The sequence below is a fragment of the Dipodomys spectabilis genome, unplaced genomic scaffold, assembly GCF_019054845.1.
Source record: "Dipodomys spectabilis isolate Male_0828 unplaced genomic scaffold, ASM1905484v1 ptg000102l, whole genome shotgun sequence".
Taxonomy (NCBI): Eukaryota; Metazoa; Chordata; class Mammalia; order Rodentia; family Heteromyidae; genus Dipodomys; species Dipodomys spectabilis.
Window position 1 is genome coordinate 7822537 of NW_024870779.1, and position 18520 is coordinate 7841056.

An 18520-nucleotide genomic window follows, 5' to 3' on the forward strand; every position below is an offset into this window, starting at 1 on the left:
TGTGTGTGTGTGTGTGTGTGTGTGTGTGTGTGTGTGTGTGTGTGTTAACTGGAAGACAGTTTGAAACAGTGCTTTTTTCTATTAAAATATCTTGAGATTCAGCCTGTGGAGATCCAAAAATTAAAGTGTTTTAAAAAAAATAAAACCTAGTTGAAACAGAAGAAAATGGGATTGAACAGGGTGGGATTAGAAATGTGTATGTATATGATACAAATAAATATTTAGCAGGATAATTTCTCTGGTTGGTGTCTTTCTCATATGCAACAAAGGGATAATTGAGGCATAAAATTTTATAATTAACAAAGAAACTATAGTCTGGACAACAGTATCTTGTCCTTTCATGCCTTGTTGGTCTTGTTGGACCACCTAAAGGAAAGCAGGACTTATCTAGATGTGACAGTATTTGGAGAAATTAGGAACATTCATTTAATCACATGGAGAAGGACAAAGAACAAAATAGGGCAGGGCTTCAAAGAAGTCATGAAGTAAGTAAAAGAACAAGCAATAATAGAATTTGAGCCAAAAAAAAAAAAAAAGAGAGAAAAAGATGTGGCAAGTACTTGCAAGCATGTTAGATGTGTACTAAATTTGAAACATTTTCCAAATAAATTGAAATTTTTTTTTAATTTTTTGAAGTCATTTAAATTATTGGCCAATCTAATGTAAATCCTTAAAAATGTTTCAAGTTACTGGCTTGGTTCCACAGATAAAGTAAAACATTTCTATGATAACAAAATATAATTACAAAACCCAATTGGTATGTTATTTTTAGTTATGTAAAAACTTTTGATGCTATTTGAAAACACAGAAATAGAAATAATTTTTTTAGTGAAGTAATGACTTCAACTTTAAAAGATTATGAGTAACTTTGCTTCCTGAAGCAAAACTCCAGTCCTTGTGTTTATTTTAACAAAAAAGTAAAGATAAAAGTAAACAAAACACTGTAATTATGAAACATACGGTGAAATTTATGAAGGGCAAAGGTGTACAAACTGAGAAACAAGCAACTGTGAAGGCAAGCTATTAAAAAAAGGTAATTACTGAACAAATATTTAACATACTAACATCTATATACTCAGTCCTTCTGAATATGCTGATATTCAGTATCCATATGAAAATACATTCTTTACACAATATTCTAGATAAGTTGAAAACAGGATAAATTTATAAGCATGTTTTTGTTCTAAAAATAAACATGTCATTTTTTCTTCTTTCCATTTCTTTGAGTTTATTTCAAAATATTATTTTATATAATCATATGCACATAGCTATAGAACCTTTGTAATCCACTCCTATGAATAACCTCATTTGGTCTCATTGTCTGAATGTCTAGAGACCTGTATATGTCAATTTTTAACTCACAGATTTGTAAGTTTCAGATTCAAAAGCATAGTCTCTGTGCTTTTATATTGGGATATAAGTAATAGGATCACATAAAGGGCTCTAAATTGAGATCCTTATCCCTTTCTCTCTATTTATTTACTTTCATTTATTTTTTGTGTGTATTGGTACTAGGGCTTGAAGTCATGGTCTTGATTTTATTCTTTAGCTTTTTGTTCTAAAAGATGGTACTCTATCGCTTGAACCACCGCTCTACTTCCAACTTCTTTGTGATGAATTGGAGACAAGAGTCTGAAGGATTTTTTGGCTGAAGTGACTTTGAACCTCCATCCTCAAATCTCAGCTCTCTTGAGTAGCAAGGTTTACAGGCAGGAGCCACCAGCACCTCCACTTACTGAGAAATATGCAAAGGTTCAACTTCTACTTCTAGTCTCATTTCCTAAATTAATAATCACAATATGCTAGAGACTTCAATCAGTACACTGAACTACACTAGTCTTTTGATTTCTTTTCCATGCCAGCATATTTATATAATTTGTACTACGTACAAATTAAATTACTAAGTTAGTATTTTAATGCCAACTATTTTAAAATAATTAATACAGAAACTCTGTTGAAAGGATTTTGTGAATGTTTGTGTGTGTGCTGATCCTATTGCTTAAACACAAGGCCTGAGTGCTATCCCTGAGCTGTTTTGCTCAAGTTTAGTGCTCTACAACTTGAACCATATGTCAGTTTCTCTTTTCTAGTGGTTAACTGGCAATAAGGGTCTTACAGACTTTCATGCCTGGGCTGGCTTTGAACTGCTGCCATTAGATCTCCACCTCCTGAGCAGCTAGGATTACATGCATGAGCCTCCAGTACTAGGCTGAATAGATTTTTTTTAAAAACATACTAAAATGCATATTAAGCACAGGAGACTATGGGCTTAGTAGTGCTAGGTAAAATACAATGAGGAATGTACAAAAACTAACAGTTATGATAAGTGCCCACTGAAGAGATATGAAAGAATTAGAATTCACAAGCCATTGTATGGATTAAAAATTGTTAAATGGTGCTTTTTCTCTAGCACTGATAAATCTTTTTATTAACACTGATAAATCTTTTTTTTTGGAGGTTCTTTTATCTTTTTTTATTGTGAAAATACTGTACAGAGGGGTTACAATTACATGGGCAGGATAATGAGTACATTGCTTATCAAGCATTGTAGCCTCCTCCGCTAAATCTTAAAGTGAATTTGTGTGCTTAAATATATAATGAATTACATGCAAGAACGTATCAATATCAGTTGTGGTGCATATCTCTTGGTAGCACATGGCAAAGTAGCTTAATTATTTCTAAAAGCAACTGCACTGTATAAATAGCATGAGTCAAAAATAAATTAAATACTTTATCAGACACCAAACCAAATGAGATTATGGATTACACAACACACATTTTATTTTGTATTCCCTTATTCATATTAGACCTTCAAAAACATGTCCCTCCAACATATTTTAAATAATATTTCACTTAAGATGATACTTATGCTCTGAAATAAGGTTTATGGTATGTATTTCATTTCAATTTATAGTTCTTCAATTATAGATAGAAACTTCCTTTCTGTTTCCATGTGGAAGGAGATTCAGGGCCCAAGGTAAACTACCTAAGAGATAATCTCATAAATAAATCCCCAATTTCTTGATATTAAGAGTGACTAAACTGGAGTCAATTACTGAATTACGATCATTCATAAGTAAGCAAATTTTCTATTCATGTAATCTCAGAATATAAAACAAAAAAGTTTGTATACTGAAATAAAACTTCAAGAGTTAATACTTCTATGTGAGCAATTATAATAAAAACTCAAAACCACTCTGTTAATCTGGGATGGAACATCTAATAAAGTAGATAAGGTACACTCAGGGTACACTCTAGCTTCTTTGGGGAAATGAATAAATTTTTAATTCTTGTCAAGTTTTTGAATCATCAGTGAAGTCAGAGTCTGAGACTGTCTTGATAGCTTCCTCTTTGTGTTAATACAAAACAATTTGCTGTAAACGCTATTTAGGATAGCTTAACAAATATTAGGAAAATGCGTCAGAATCATCAAATCATTGACTCTTCACACAGGATTTCATCAAGCTCCAGAAATAATGTTGTCTGAAAAACACAAATTATACCTATAATCCCAGCCAATTAGCAGAGAGGGGATGCCTGCTGGAAATAACCAGGAATATGTTTCCTCAAAATTAAGCTGAGCATCAGGTCATATGCCTGTAATCCCAATGTATCTCTGGAGACAAAGGTAGGAGGATCACAGTCTTAGATCAGCCCAAGGGAAAACTCAAGACCCTATTTGAAAAATATTCAAAGTATTGGAGACATTGCTTAAGTGGTACAGAATGCATCTACCCAAAGACAAGGTCCTAAATTCAAAGCCCCAGTATTCAATATAATTTTAAACGGTATTTTGTAAGAGTTCTTCGCCATTTTAGTTATTATAAATATATTAGAAATTAGAGCAACCAGCCTATGACCACAGAAATGAACCCCAACCTCTCACTTCCTTCCCCCTACATTTCTTGACAAAAGAACTTTCCAAAGATCCCAGACACCATTTTCTCTACCCTTATTCATTCATTCTCAGCTTCTTTTATGCATGTGTTAGAAAGGGATTTTATAGTACCCATTTTCAAAACCATGTAAATATTGACCTGTAACCTATTTTATGAAAACATATCTTACTTTATTTTCTTATTATCTATAAAGTGCTCTCAATAAATTTAGGATCCTTGATTTTTTTTTATAGAAAACATAGTTTTATTCAGTGCATACAGGGAATAAAGTTTTCCATGCATTTTTCTTCCTATAGTATTGGTATATTTGCTCACTTGAACTGGACAGTCACATGTACACTAATTATGGCTAGCTTTCTTGTCTATAGGCTGACATGATTTAATGGTGTAATTTGAGATGTTTACAGATTTGTGAACTCTGGCTTTAAAGAAGCATGCTAAAGAGGCTGCACCATTAGAACACTTGTGCCACCCAGCAGTAACAAGAATGGCTAGTTCCAGGTAGAAAGAGCAAAAAAGATATACAAAGGATGTATGACTCAGGAGGCATAAAGGAATGCAAGTAATATTGCTACTAGTTTTTTTTAATAATAGTGACACAGTCATACAATAAAGTTTTAACACACTTGTTTATAAGGATTAAAACTCTCAAAATTTAGCGCTCCAATGACAAAGTTCTGGTGTAGCATGTCTTAAGCCATAGTTCAATTCCTTGTTCCACAAAAAAAAAAAAAATCACCCTAGACAATTGGAAAATACATGTGTAGCTTGAATTATTTTTCTTTTCTATTCTTTTCTTTTACTTTCTTTCATCTTCTTTCCTTTCATCCCTTCCTTACTTCCTTTTTCTCTTTCCTCCTTTCGTTCTTCTTTTCTTTCTGTGTATGTTGTTACTCAGGGCCTCCTTGCTTTCCCTTGGCTTTTTTGCTCAAGCTAGTGCTCTATCACTTGATCTCTGCCACTTCTGGCTTTTTGCAAGAAAAATCTCCAAATTACTGGTTAATTGGAACTAAATTTCTCACAAACTTTTCTGCTCTGGCTAGCTTTGGACTATGATCCTCAGATCACAGCCTCATGAGTAGTTAGGATTACAGGTGTGACAATTTGTACAGCAGCAGATTGCAGCTTCCCCTGAATGACTAAATGACTTCTCACTTATAAAAAGGGATGGTAATTATAAACAAAACTCTCAGTAATAACTGCATTTACTGAATCAGAAAGTTCAGACACAATGTAAGTTTAAATGCTTACAATTTGAAAACAGTGTAAACCTTTACCAAATAATCCTTATGAGTTAAAGTCAGATTAACCAATCAGACATTTATAGTTTTTCCACTAAAATTACGAGGGTATATATTTTATGTATTCATTCTTGTAAGCCCCAGGAAATCTCTGCTTATCACATAATTTTTGTCAAAATGAATTTAACACAGAACATCTATACCAAAGAGATGAATTAAAAAGTGGCTACAGATATCTAAGGGAAACATATGGTCTAAGTGCAATTCCTATTATTGGTTTATGCATGATTATAGTCAAGTGTATAAATACTATTTATTAGTACAACTAACAGGAAGGTTATCCTTTCCTGGAGGTAATTCACTGGACTTTACAATATTATCAGCATACTGAAGGTTCCCTGAGTAGTACATAAATAAAAGGACTGAACAGCAACAGAAGAGGGAAAGCAGCAGCTAGAAGCAACCACAAATTACATCAAACCATTTGCAACATTCGTAGAGCTATGTGCATGTGCACTCTGGACGTTTCACATGCACATATCTCAAACGCACATGTATATCAAGGCAGAGAAAATGTAGACAATTAGCCAAGTGAACATGAATGAATAAACCTGCAAGACACACATGAAACAAAATGATCAAAAAAATCACCAATACAAATGATAAGAAATTAAGAAAGTCTTTATTTGATACCTTTCTCGTTCTGGTGAATGCAAACTAGTATCTGGTCTCAAGCAGTTAGTACTAGCACTCCTAGCCCTGTCAAGCGAGGGCTGTAGTTCACTAGTGCCAGTGCATTGCATCCAGTGGTAGAAAGAAAGACAAAGAAAACAAAGAAAGGAAGACCATGTTAGAGAGTAAAGCATAAAATAATGATCTTTTTACATAAAAGGTAGAATCACTGTGATTCAGTTCATAAGAATATGAGAGAGTTGACAGGATGACAAGTGTAAAATTTTGTTTAGAAGATGGAGCTAAACAAATATTATGCTTATATTGCTTTGCATAATTTCTTTCAAAGGATTTCAGACTGAAATATGACACTTAAGTCACATTCTACTTATGGGAAAAACAAACAAACAACAAAAAAACTAGATACAGGAAGAAGTAAAACAAAAAGCCTAAGAATTTATTACCACAAATGATGCTACACCAAAACAAAATGAAGGACATCAGAGATGAAATAATTTTACAGCTCAACTATTTTGGTTCACAACACCAGACAAGGGAGGAGGAAGATAACACTTCCAGTGTTCTTACCTAACCAGTATTTCATCAGTAAATCTCAATTTTCTTGAGTTAAAGTATTCATGATGAAAGGGAATGTCCTGTCTAGTCACTGATTTGGTCTTAGCATGTGCAGGCAGAATTGAGCTTCACAAATTCAAACCATACACAAATAAAATAAAATTAATTTCCATAATTAAAATCAACAAGTACAACAACAAATAAAGGACAGACAACTGGAACTGAGACATTGTAGTGAGATTTACTTTAGAGAATTAGTTCTACAATTATCAAGTTTTACAACAAAGACAAGATTTGGGTAATGTTAATTTAATGTTTATCTGTGTAATTAATTTCCAAAGAAAATTTTTCTAATTTTTGTTAGGCAGGGGATTAGGGATTAGTTTACAATGGGCTCACAGGGTGGCTCTTACCTGTAGACATTCCAGTGAGAGCCGTTCTGTAATAAAGGCATCTTGGGTGGTAATGATTTATAGTGTTTAACAAGATGTCTGGAACGTGGCAATACAAACACGCAGGAAACAGAAAAATACACATGAAGCAAATTTCACTAGGATAGTAAAAATCTAAGAAACCTACAAAGCTAGGTGGATGGATCTTTGAAGAGCCCAAATAATTGAAGGCAGGATTAGAATTAATAAAATATAAAATATGAAATCATAGACATCTAATTTCATACTGCTCAATAATTACCTTAATTAGAAAAAATACTTGCTAACCAGATTCTGTGAATTATTAAAATGTTAAAATTTAATGCTTAAGTCTCTGGCCTTATAACTTCTTTTATAGAACCAAACAACCTACAGATAAATACAAATTAGCAGTTTGGGTAATTCTGAGAGGTAAAATAGGACTGAATGAATGTTGAAAATCCAAAGAATTGATGAGTTTGGTCATGGTACTGAAAGAACAAAAGGACCCTCAAAGTGATGGCTTAAAGCAAGTTCTTTTTATTTCTCAGCTTGGGGATCCACATCAATCATGGGTAAAATTTATCATCACAAACAGTAAAACCAGGTCCAGTTAGTTAATTTCTTGCTAGTTTAATAAAGTTCTACAAACTATCAATTATGAAAATCTATCATCTATTTTAGTTTACACTGAAGTATAGAAAGTAGGGAAGAGAACCTGCATTTATCAAGGATATGCAGAGTATTAAACACTCCACAAATTTGATCACATTTATGCTAATGGTCAAATCAAAGGAAATACCTTAAAGCAAGAATATAAAAATATACTAGAGTCCCATTGGAAGCACTTGTTGAGGAAAACATTTTTAATGAAAGGATTCAGATTGTTTTATAGAAACTTCTTTGCAATCTCTACCTTAGGCAAACACTTTTAGTAATAAGTTGCTATAAAATTTCCTAAGAAATATCCTCAAAAAATTTTTTTTCAGGAATACTTTAACAGAGATCACATGAAATGGGAAATGGATGGGGAAAGTATAGTCTGAGTGTCTAAACTTGTATAAATACTCAAGTGAAGCACAGTGGCTATGAACTGGAAAACCAGGTCAAGACTCTGTTTTACAGCTATAAAATGGCAGATATAACCACTTAATTAGTACTATGTGGATTAGATGAAATAATATGGAAAACATATCCACAACAAAGATAGCTACAGTATCTTTGGAATGTTACCATTTTCTGAGAAATATTTTATGAAAAATGTATGTCATGATGATCAATTTAGTCTAAGTGGATTAAATAATACAAAATCGGTTTCTTTAGTACTTTAGAATTCTTCAATACTCATAGCAGGGAAGACTTTAGTTTGTAAAATTTCCAAGCTACTTAACTCAAAATTAGTTTTGGTGATAGAACCTCTCATAGAACCAACTATTATAGTTTTGGAAAAATTAGTTATTTGAAAACTATGAAGTAGATTTGATCTTGAATCTTTATTGTGATTTAAACAAATTAAACTTTCTGAGAATTGTTTTCCTCATATATAAAATGAAAAAGTAATATTCATAGCACAGTATTCTCAGAAAACCAAGATAAGTTGCACTAAATACTAATACTGTACTCAATAATATACAGATTTTTTGAAGGTAGTAAATCCTCAGATTTTAATTTTTTAATTATTTATACTTAAAAATAGAGTAAACATGATAATGATAAAATTTTAAAGCATTGGAGAATATTTAACCTTAAAAGCTATATTGATAATAACTTTCCATAATTTATATGAAAACAAGCTAATTATTTACATATCTATATATACATATATGTTTATTTATGCTTGTATATTTTATTATACAAATACTGATGAAAACTTTTTATAAATGCATTAGTACAGATACAGAAAACATTGTATAAAAATACATGTATTTGAATTTATGTTTTCTGTCCTTACAGAAAATAAAATGAATGAGAAGTATTTGAAAATTGAGGACTAAAAGGGCAGTTGTTACAATTATGGGTAGTTGTACTAAAAATGCATTTGGCAGTCAAAAACAAGTGGGACAATTACTGTTATTAAAAATATCAGGAAGGAAGTGGTAAAAGAAAACACTAAAAGATTCATATGACTCTACCCCTCTAACTAGTTCTAATTTCATTTCTTATCTTTTTGTTGTTGTTGTTGTTGTTGTTGTTATACAATCAGCTTCAGGGATTGATCTGTGTCTGCTGTTCATTCAAGTACTAACTATATGATTAACTATTAACTATATGATTACTGCATGAGTCAGACATGTAAATCAACATATTGATTCTATGAAACCAATAATACAAATGGATTTCAGAATTATTAGTAAAATGTCAACATTCAGATTAAGATGGCATAGAATGATGCCTTCACAAATACTGGTACAAAATAAGGACATGGAAAAACTTACTAATCTACTCTATTTAGACTACTGATGTATGTAGCCTAGAAATATACATGAGATGCCAGGCACACACAAGTACTTTAATAAATACAGAGTGTGTGTACCTGTGCATGTATACCTATGTGTCTATTTTGTTTGTAGTCCCATCAGCCAAAGTAGGTACAAACATCCAAAATTACTGAACAACCATCTATTGACAATATGATTGCCTAGAAGAAAAGCTAATGATAATCTTAAACAGTATGGTATCTGAATTGAGTGATTTTTACAGTATTTTTTATTTCTGTTTTCCTATATTGGTTAACATTTCCTCATCTATTTTCCCAAGTATTTAAAAGAAACACTGTAGTAGTTATCACTAGGGTAACTTTAGACTTGTAAAATGAATAAACTGTAAAAAAAAATGTTTTTTAGATATAAAATTCAAGATCTAATGAGACTATCATGAAGTATCAAGCTTTAAGATGTAATTTCCAGGAGACTGATCCTTTTTCTCCTAATCTGAATAAAAGGTATATTTACTCACATGTTTAAGGAAAATTTTATAATGCATTATTTCTATTCTGGCAGGGGTTTGATAAGTTAAGAAGTTAAAGGGTCAAACATCTTTAAACAAGAAGGAAGCTGAAGGTCAAACATTAAAAATCCACTGGTAATATTGTAACATACACAATTGACATATGAATAACATAACAGTAAATTCCAAAAGGAAAAAATGAAAACAAAAGGCGAAATTATAATCATGAGACCACTAAGACTGCCATGCACAGATCAGAACGGTGACTAGACAGTTGATGTGTGTGCTAGGAGGAGCAGGAAGTACTCAGAGTGAGTGTCTGGAACTGTAATTGCAGGTTCCTAGTGCCTGGGTTTTCTGAATGTGAAAATAGTTTCACACAGGCTTATTCTTTTTGAATTTTGAACTTTAGATAAGCAAGTAGTCTATCTGGATTAGAACTGGAATATATCTGGAAACTTTTTCATAACCTCCATAGAAGGTAAAGCAATTTATGAATACTCAGTAAATTTCTACTTGTCATAATACTACTGAAGAAAAGACGGAAGAATAGGAGAATGGAAAGAAAGTCATCACACACAGTCACCATTACCAAATCCCTGTAATTACCTGGTAGTATGTAGGCATTCTGCACTTCGTCCTCGTTTTGCTCTGGGCAGCATAAGAAGCTCACTGCACAGACAGGATGGGTGGTGAGTGAAACAGATAAATTATGAGGCATTAAATGACATGGGTTATGTCGATGGTATGCCAATGGAAACATGAAAAGGGAAGAAACCAGATTGTCTGCACTAGTATACTTGCTTGAGAGGTTAAAGAAAAATAAATAATAAATAAATAAATAAATAAATAATAAATAAATAAACATGACAGTATTTAAAAAATTTAAACAATAAAGTACAAACATTGTGGCTGAGTCCTATATGCTGTTGCTGATCTGCTAGTGTGTTTCAATATTATTTTGTAGAACACAAACTCAAAATAAAATTAAGTTTTCCTCATAAGCTACAAGGAATATGTTTTCAAGTATAATCATATGAATATTTAAACAACACATGCTTGGTCTTTCTGATATTAACTGGAACTTTAAAAGCTTTTTTTTTCTTTATAGCAAATTAACTCATGATAATTTTCTTGGCTTGTATAGCCACTGAAAATTCAATAGACAGTACTTTTTTCTTCATCAAGTAAGAATGGATGTGATTAGGATTTTCACACTAAAATTGTACCTTTTATATATACTAATTATATTCACTATAATTGATAACCCTTGTTAGCCAGCCGCACTAAAATTCAGAGACCCAAATGAATGTGAGAATTCTAGAACCCTATTCTTCAGAGCAGTTTCCTGTCCCTGTGACCAATGTTAATCCCCTCCTGAAGGTCATAGCCCCACGTCCCAGTCAATGAGGTAGTTGAAAAAGTCATCCTGGGCTTGATTCCATGCTATAGAATCACTCAGTAACACTATCATTTCCCTATACCTCAAAGTAACTTCCCCTACTTCATAAAGCCAGAAGGGTACATCCAACACTTACTAAATACTGTGAAGCTTAAACCAGCCCCCGAGCTTCGGGTCAGCCTCACAAAACAAGCACATGGTTGTAAGGCTCAATGGGCAGGCTGAACAATAGGTTCATGATACAAAGTTGCAGTAAGCATTTTCTCATAAATAAGTGCAGAACTAAAGTCATATTCATATAAGACAGAACCCATCTTAGTATCTTATGTTTTATAGGAATTTATGGAAAGACATTTTATTTTAAAAGTGATTTATCACAAATACTATATGATTCAATTTATCGCAGAAAATCTGTAATATTAGCTGCCTTTCAGATAACCCATGTTCAAAATATTTCATTACATAAATAATTTAATAATTATAAAAAACAGCATCCCAAACACAGTGACTCCTAAAAGATGAATACTTGAAAATTGCTCCTATAGGTGCCCTTCTATAATTTATGTCAAAATCTAAATCAACAACTGTATGTTTGCAACTGGCTAAATATAAATATAATGCATGATTTAAAAAAACAACTGTATAATGTTGTCCCATTAATTTCTAGAGTTGCATTTATGTTATAATGTCTTAAACAATTCCAGAGTGAAGTTCGGGGTTGAATGATGAAATAATTTTACTTTTTAATGTAGTATGCCACCGTATCTGTGTACATCAAGTTAGAAGGAAGAAAAACTTACAGTGTTAAGATAATAATTTGGACAAGTACCTGTCTTGTTCAGATACATATTGACTGTCCACATCTCTGGCTCTATGGTCAATGGGACTTCGGGAGGCATCATGGTGTCTGGTTGGAGAGCGTGATCTTCTGGTTGGATGAATTTCATCTAAGCTCCTAAAATTGATTACAAAAAATATTCATGTATCAAAGCATACCAACTCCTAATAATGTTACCCAGAATAAGAGAAATAAATGGACAGAAATTGGCAAACAAATAATGTGGTTTAAACAGTGTTGGTATCATCCTTAAACCTATTTTTGTGTTGTTGTTATTTTTGTGCCAATAATGAGGCTTGAACTCAGGGTCTTTTTCTCTTGCTTGGCTTTTTTGCTCAAAGTTGGCATTCTACCACTTGAGCCATAGCATCACTTCTGGTTTTTTTGGTAGTTAACTGGAGATAAGAGTCTCACAAACTTTCCTGCCTTGGCTGGCTTTGAACTGCAATCTTCTTGAATAGCTAGGATTACAGTTGTAAGGCACCAGCACTCAGCTCTCATGCTTATTTTAATCAATTATTTTTAAGAGTACACAATCAGCTTTGCTTGTGCTACATTTCTCCAACTTCCTTTTACATCACAATCAAAAAAAGGGACATAATTATGATCCTCATCACCACAACTCTTGTTGCATAGCCCAAGTATGATAGGATAGAATAATATACGTGTTTTAGACAATTTTTCCTGCACTGAAACTTCTCCAACTATGTAATGCTAATTCTCTTAAGATACATTCTCCTTCAAGCTTGCCCTCTGTCATTTTCCTCCATAATTCTGCTTCATTATTGTGAGAGTTCCCCTAAGAGGAATGAAAACTTGCAAGCAGAATGCGATAGTTATTCAATGCTCTGCTAAGAATATAAATATTTTCCATCCTCTAGAGAACTTCTTAAAACTAAAGAACAAAGTATTGCATAGGTTGGGTGAAGAATAAATATTTTGCTACAAATAGTTCTAAGTAAACAAATTTGATTGACATAACCATTATTTTGTTGCAGATTTATTCTTATAGCAATTCAGAGTCTCTTGAATACCTACCTCTGTAATGGCACATTTGGTAAACGTGAACGCGGCCTTCCCTGATCATCGCCGCGATGAGGAGATACTGAGCGTGAGCGGTGGTGAGTGGTTCTTTGCTGTTCCGGCACTGTTAATGTGGTTGCTTTAATTTCTCTAGCACTAGACCTATAACCCACTGACAAAAATATATACACACACAAAAAAAGTTAGAGTTCTTCCATCAGGCAAACATTAAAAAACAAAATTCTATTAATGCAGCCATCAACCTATTAATCTTAAGTGCCATGCAATCAATAGTGTTAGCCTTGTCTTCAAAAGTATTATGTATACGTACACAGAGTGTAACATATACATGCATAAGAACAATTACTCTTTGGTTCCACGCTACTATGAAGATACCAACTATGAACGTGACAGTTAATGCCTCAGACATTATGATGACTTAGGACACTATTTTAATTGAAAGAACAAATGAGTTAGTAGCATTTCAACAACATACATCAAGCAGTTGATTGTGAACTATCACTAATATGCAAGTCAATGCTTAGAATTTTGGTATCTTTTTAAATTTATATAAATTCTTTATTTGAATCTTCTAGAAGATTGTAGATGAATTTCAAACAGATTCACTAATAAATGGACAATAAAACTATTCTATCAAAAGTCTAGGGTAAAAAAGAAAACAGTGGTAGACTGCTTTTAAAAAACAAAGAGTATAGAAGAAATTTGAGTGTTACAAATAATAGATAATGAATTTTGCAAATCATAGGTAATACTGCAATTTTCAAATGTAAGTAATTTATGAGTGAAGATGATTATGGTAATATGTAGAGAAAAAATTAACGTTACTAAAACATCAGATTTACCATGGACATTTCTTCCATAGGTTGTGAATGTAGCATGACTTAACTAATGCAGTTGACAAAAAGTGCAATGAAAACTAAATTATAATGATCTTTCTCCTTGAAGTATAAAGGGTTTTTTCTTATATCATCTCTAATTTGATTAAGAAAAAAATAGTAATCTCAACTGTACAGAAGCTGAAATTTAGAATGTTCCCATAATGGTCATTATTTTCTATTAGTACAAAGAAAATAAAATAATAATGTATGGTAAAAGGAGGAAATAGCAGTTATATTTTCAACTACATAAAATGCACATGGACCATGGAAGTAGAATTTTAGCTGGGCAACTTAATTTTTTGTTCATCCTTTAACTTTGAAAGTCATTTATTTTTAAAAATGCCATAAAACATCATTTCTAAAAGCTAATCGTTTCCTAGCAGTTAATCTGTGTAATATCATAATTTTGTAACTAAACTTATACTCTGAGGAAGATCTTTGAAGAGTTCATCAAATATAAATTCACAACCTACTATATTTATCTTTCAGAAAAACTATTAAATATGTGGAACAGATTTTAGAAAAGTCAAGGTATAAAGACATTTAAGATTTGCTGTGGTACAGCATTTTGAACTAAGCATTTGAGATTCTTCAGGTCAATAAGAAATTTCATCGATAGAAATTTTCTCTTCACATTGTATGTTAGAAAAATGAACAAGCTGTTTTTTTATAATTTATCTCTAACAGTGATAATATATTGTGCTTATCAATAAAATCCTTGATTTCATTTTACCTTATTGCATATTTTCTCAATACATCAATTTTTCTCTTTATTTAAAATCATGCCAGATGCCTGTGGCTCATGCCTGTAATCCTAGCTACTCAGGAGGCTGAGAGCTGAGGATTGTGTTTCAAGCCAGCCTGGGCAGGAAAATTCATGAGACTCTTATCTCCAATAAACCACCAGAAAACTGGTTGTGGCACTGTGGCTGAAGTAGTAGAGCGCTTGCCTTGAGCTGAAGAGCACAGGGACAATGCCCAGGCCCAGAGGTCAAGCCCCACAATCAACAAAATAAATAAATAAATAAAAGGTATATCACTGTGTGATTTCACTACATTGCATTTGTGTCATGTAGCTATCTATGCTATAATCTGTGCATTATTGGATGGATGATTACTCGAAAATACAAATAAACTATATGACTATGAAGAGAAATAATTTTTTATGATTTATATAAACGATTATAATCTGTCAAAATGTAGGCTCAATGTACTTTAAGATGTTAAATAAATCTGGATGCTGGTAACTTTTGCCTGTAATCCTAGATACTTGGGAAGCTGAGATCTGAAAATCAAATTTCGATTTCAACTGGGGCAGAACATGCCTGAGACTTTTAGTTCCAATTAAACACCTAAAAACTAGATGTCTAAGTGTGGCTAAAACTATCCTTAAGCAAAAAAAGCTCAGGGCCCAGACCCTGAGTTTAAGCCCTACAATTGATTTAATAAAAGCTAAATAGAAGAATAGAAATGTTATTTCAAATAACAATTTAAACATTGTTCCTATATGATAAAGGATATTATTTGTGCATCATACATTCTGATAAGAACATTTCAGCATTGGACTTGAGACCTTTTTAGAATTTTGTGTTCTTTCATGGTACAAAAATTTAATCCCATTTGTAGTAGATCCTATAGTTCATTTTAACTGTTCAGTATCTCATATCAGAAAAGAAAAAACAAAAGAAACTAATCACATTAGTAAACATCTAGTCTGCACATCAGCTGTGTCCTGTCTCATTATTAAAATTACAAAATTTGGGGCTGGGAAGGTGGCTCAGTGGTAAAGTGCTTGCCTTGTATGCCTGAGACCCTGGGTTCGATTCCTCAACACCACATAAGCAAAAAGAAAAAAGCCGGAAGTGGCACTGTGACTCAAGTGGTAGAGTGCCAGCCTTGAGCTGAAAAGCTGAAGGACAACCAAAGGCCCAGAGTTCAGGCCCCATGACCAGACCCAAATAAATAAATAAATAAATAAATAAAATTACAAAATTTTATGTGAATACAATGTAAGACCAACCCATAGAAGAAAACTCTATGTAAGCTGGTGAAAACATTATGACTCCTAATAGTCAAGAATTTTATTATATGTGATAGCTATCCTATCTAGTAACTGCTATAACATTAATCTACTTCCTATGTGAATATGATCTTAGATTTAAATTTAGTTATTTTTCCTTTCAGTTTCATTAAAAAAAACAATCTGTTATATTCTGGAAGTTTCTGTTGGGAATATATACAACTACAGATTTTATTTCTTTAAGAAATAAAAACGACAGCTGGACACAGGTGGTTCAAAGCTAGTAATCCTAGATACTCAGGAGGCTGAGCTCTGAGATCATGGTTCAAAGCCAGGCTGGCCAGGAGAAAACCTGTGAGACTCATATCTCCAATTAAGCAGCTAAAAGCTGGCAGCAGAACTATGGCTCAAAGTAGTAGAGTGCTGGCCTTGAGCCAAAAAGCTCAGAGATAGTTCCCAGGCTCTGAGTTCAAGCTCCAGGATCAGCACAAAGAAAAAGAAACCAAATGAAATTTTAAAAAAATAAAAATACTTATATACAGTATTATTCAAATCTTCCTCTTATACTTTGATATCAAAGAGTAATATATAAATATGTAGGTGTTCATAATACTAAGCTTTTGATTTAACAATATTTGGTTTGCTACTTTGTGTGGTGCTGAGGAATGAACCCAAGGCCTGAAACAAACCATACAAGTGATCCACACTTGGTCCACGCCCCAGAGCCCTTTTGTTGGTATTGTGTTTGTGAGATAGTGTCTCCCTCACTTTGTGTGGATGGGCCTCAACCATGGCAAGTCTTCTGTCTCCACCTCCAGAAGAGTTAGGATTACAGGCATGTGCCAACATACCCAACTATGCTACTCTCCTACATGATTAAATACTGTACTTTCTCTTAATTATAGAGAGCCAATCCAACTAAGTTTATAGAATTCTCCATAATTTTCTCCTATGTCCAATAAAGCTATATGCACTACATCAAATTGTGAATTTGGTCAATAGTGTAGAACCAATTTTTCCAAAGTTGATAATTTACAAAAGCTATTATTGCTCTCAAATTAAGTGCATCTCCTTTTGAAAAATTACATAAATTAAGAGGACATATATAAACACTATTCAAACAAGCTGGGTTCAATAAATCACGTTTCTTCAACACAGGACCCTTTAATCTGTTGTTATTTGAATATTTAATTTCCTTTTATTAATAAACCAAAGGAAATTACTTAGGATTAACCATTAGTACTTGATTTTACACACTTTCTGGACAAAATCCAGATAGGAAATGCAAGTTCGAACTGTAAAATATGCCCCCAAATCTGACCAACTATACAATGACAAATTGTTCATTTCAAATTAACGTTGGATCTTTCTGAAGCATTTTCCTATTTAAAGACATATACACACACAATCTAGGCATTGTCAGTGGTGAGCACATCACAGAAGCGCTAAAAGCGATAGCCATGCCACATGCAATTTCCAACCCTGCCATGCACCTTCCTCAGTATATTCCATGGACTGCTACATTATTTTCAGAAACGAAGGAAGAGAATAGATCACATAAATGCAATATAAGACACAGGAGAATGGAATTTAAACCATATCCTTGCAAAATGAAATTCATATGTTTACTTATGCTCAGAGCATCGTGAAATCGAGAATTTGTTTTTCCTGACTATGCTGCTTCTACGGAAGAGCCTGATTAAATGAAGCAAACAGGGATGGTGTTAATAGATACTAATTCAGTCATTTTCAACGTTTTAACAATTGGAAACACAAGTCACCATGGAATAACATTATACTGATTTTTTTTTCTGTGCTGCAGAAATCCAGCTCAGTATCTGGAAGAAGTCTGGCAGTTGACACACAGGGAAGCAGAGCCATGCTCTTCACATCCACGCACCTGGAGGAACTACTCCAATACCATCATCAACCTCATAATCTGAGATGTCACTATCACTGATTCGCTGAGATCCTGCACAACAGTAAGGCAAACAGATACCTCTGTGTCTGCATGGTAAAGGACATGCTTATTTTTTCTTAATGCTTAATTACTTGCTAGTAAATACTGGGAACAAGAACAACATAACTTAAACACGGAGCTGAGTTTTCAAGACAAAATTGTTTGCCAGGTACTGGAGGCTCAGGCCTGAAATCCTAGTTACTGAGGAGGTTGAGATCTGAGGACCAAGATTCAAAACCAGACTGAGCAGAAAAGTCCATTAGGACCTTATCTTCAACTAATAGTCAAAAGTGGAGCCGTAGCTCCAGTGGCAGACTGTTAGTCTTAAAAAGACAAAGGACAAGTGAGAATGTGAGGCTATGAGTTCAAGCCCCAGTGTTGGCACTAAAAATAAATAAATAAATAGGTAGGTAGGTAGAAAGATAAATAACGGTATGTTCTCAAAGGATAACATTTTCTCAAAATGTACTTACAATACTGAAGACATAAAGACAAAGGAGCTTCAGAGAATAAGACTGCTGAGATTATTATGTATTTAAAATACTACCTAAAAGCTTTCAGTAGAGTGAATAAATTAACTTAAAGGACCTTCTTCTGCATTTCAAGGATGATGCTGAGTGGAAAGTCTCCAAGA

General features: G+C 33.0%; 1 protein-coding gene across 6 annotated transcripts in view; it reads right to left on the reverse strand.

The window, feature by feature from the left end:
* The window catches only part of Rims1 (regulating synaptic membrane exocytosis 1), a 504676-nt gene that overhangs the window by 132045 nt on the left and 354111 nt on the right, over positions 1-18520 (reverse strand). For 4 of the 6 annotated variants that reach the window (XM_042687081.1, XM_042687080.1, XM_042687079.1 and 1 more), the window contains exons 17-21: positions 17827-17898; positions 13023-13179; positions 11976-12101; positions 10354-10416; positions 5834-5923 (exon numbers count right to left, since the gene is read on the reverse strand). In XM_042687081.1, coding sequence (XP_042543015.1) covers positions 5834-5923; positions 10354-10416; positions 11976-12101; positions 13023-13179; positions 17827-17898 — 508 coding nt within the window. Of the gene's footprint in view, positions 1-5833; positions 5924-6400; positions 6515-6801; positions 6880-10353; positions 10417-11975; positions 12102-13022; positions 13180-17826; positions 17899-18520 lie in introns of all 6 variants that reach the window. The other 2 variants (XM_042687077.1, XM_042687082.1) reach the window with 2 other exon arrangements.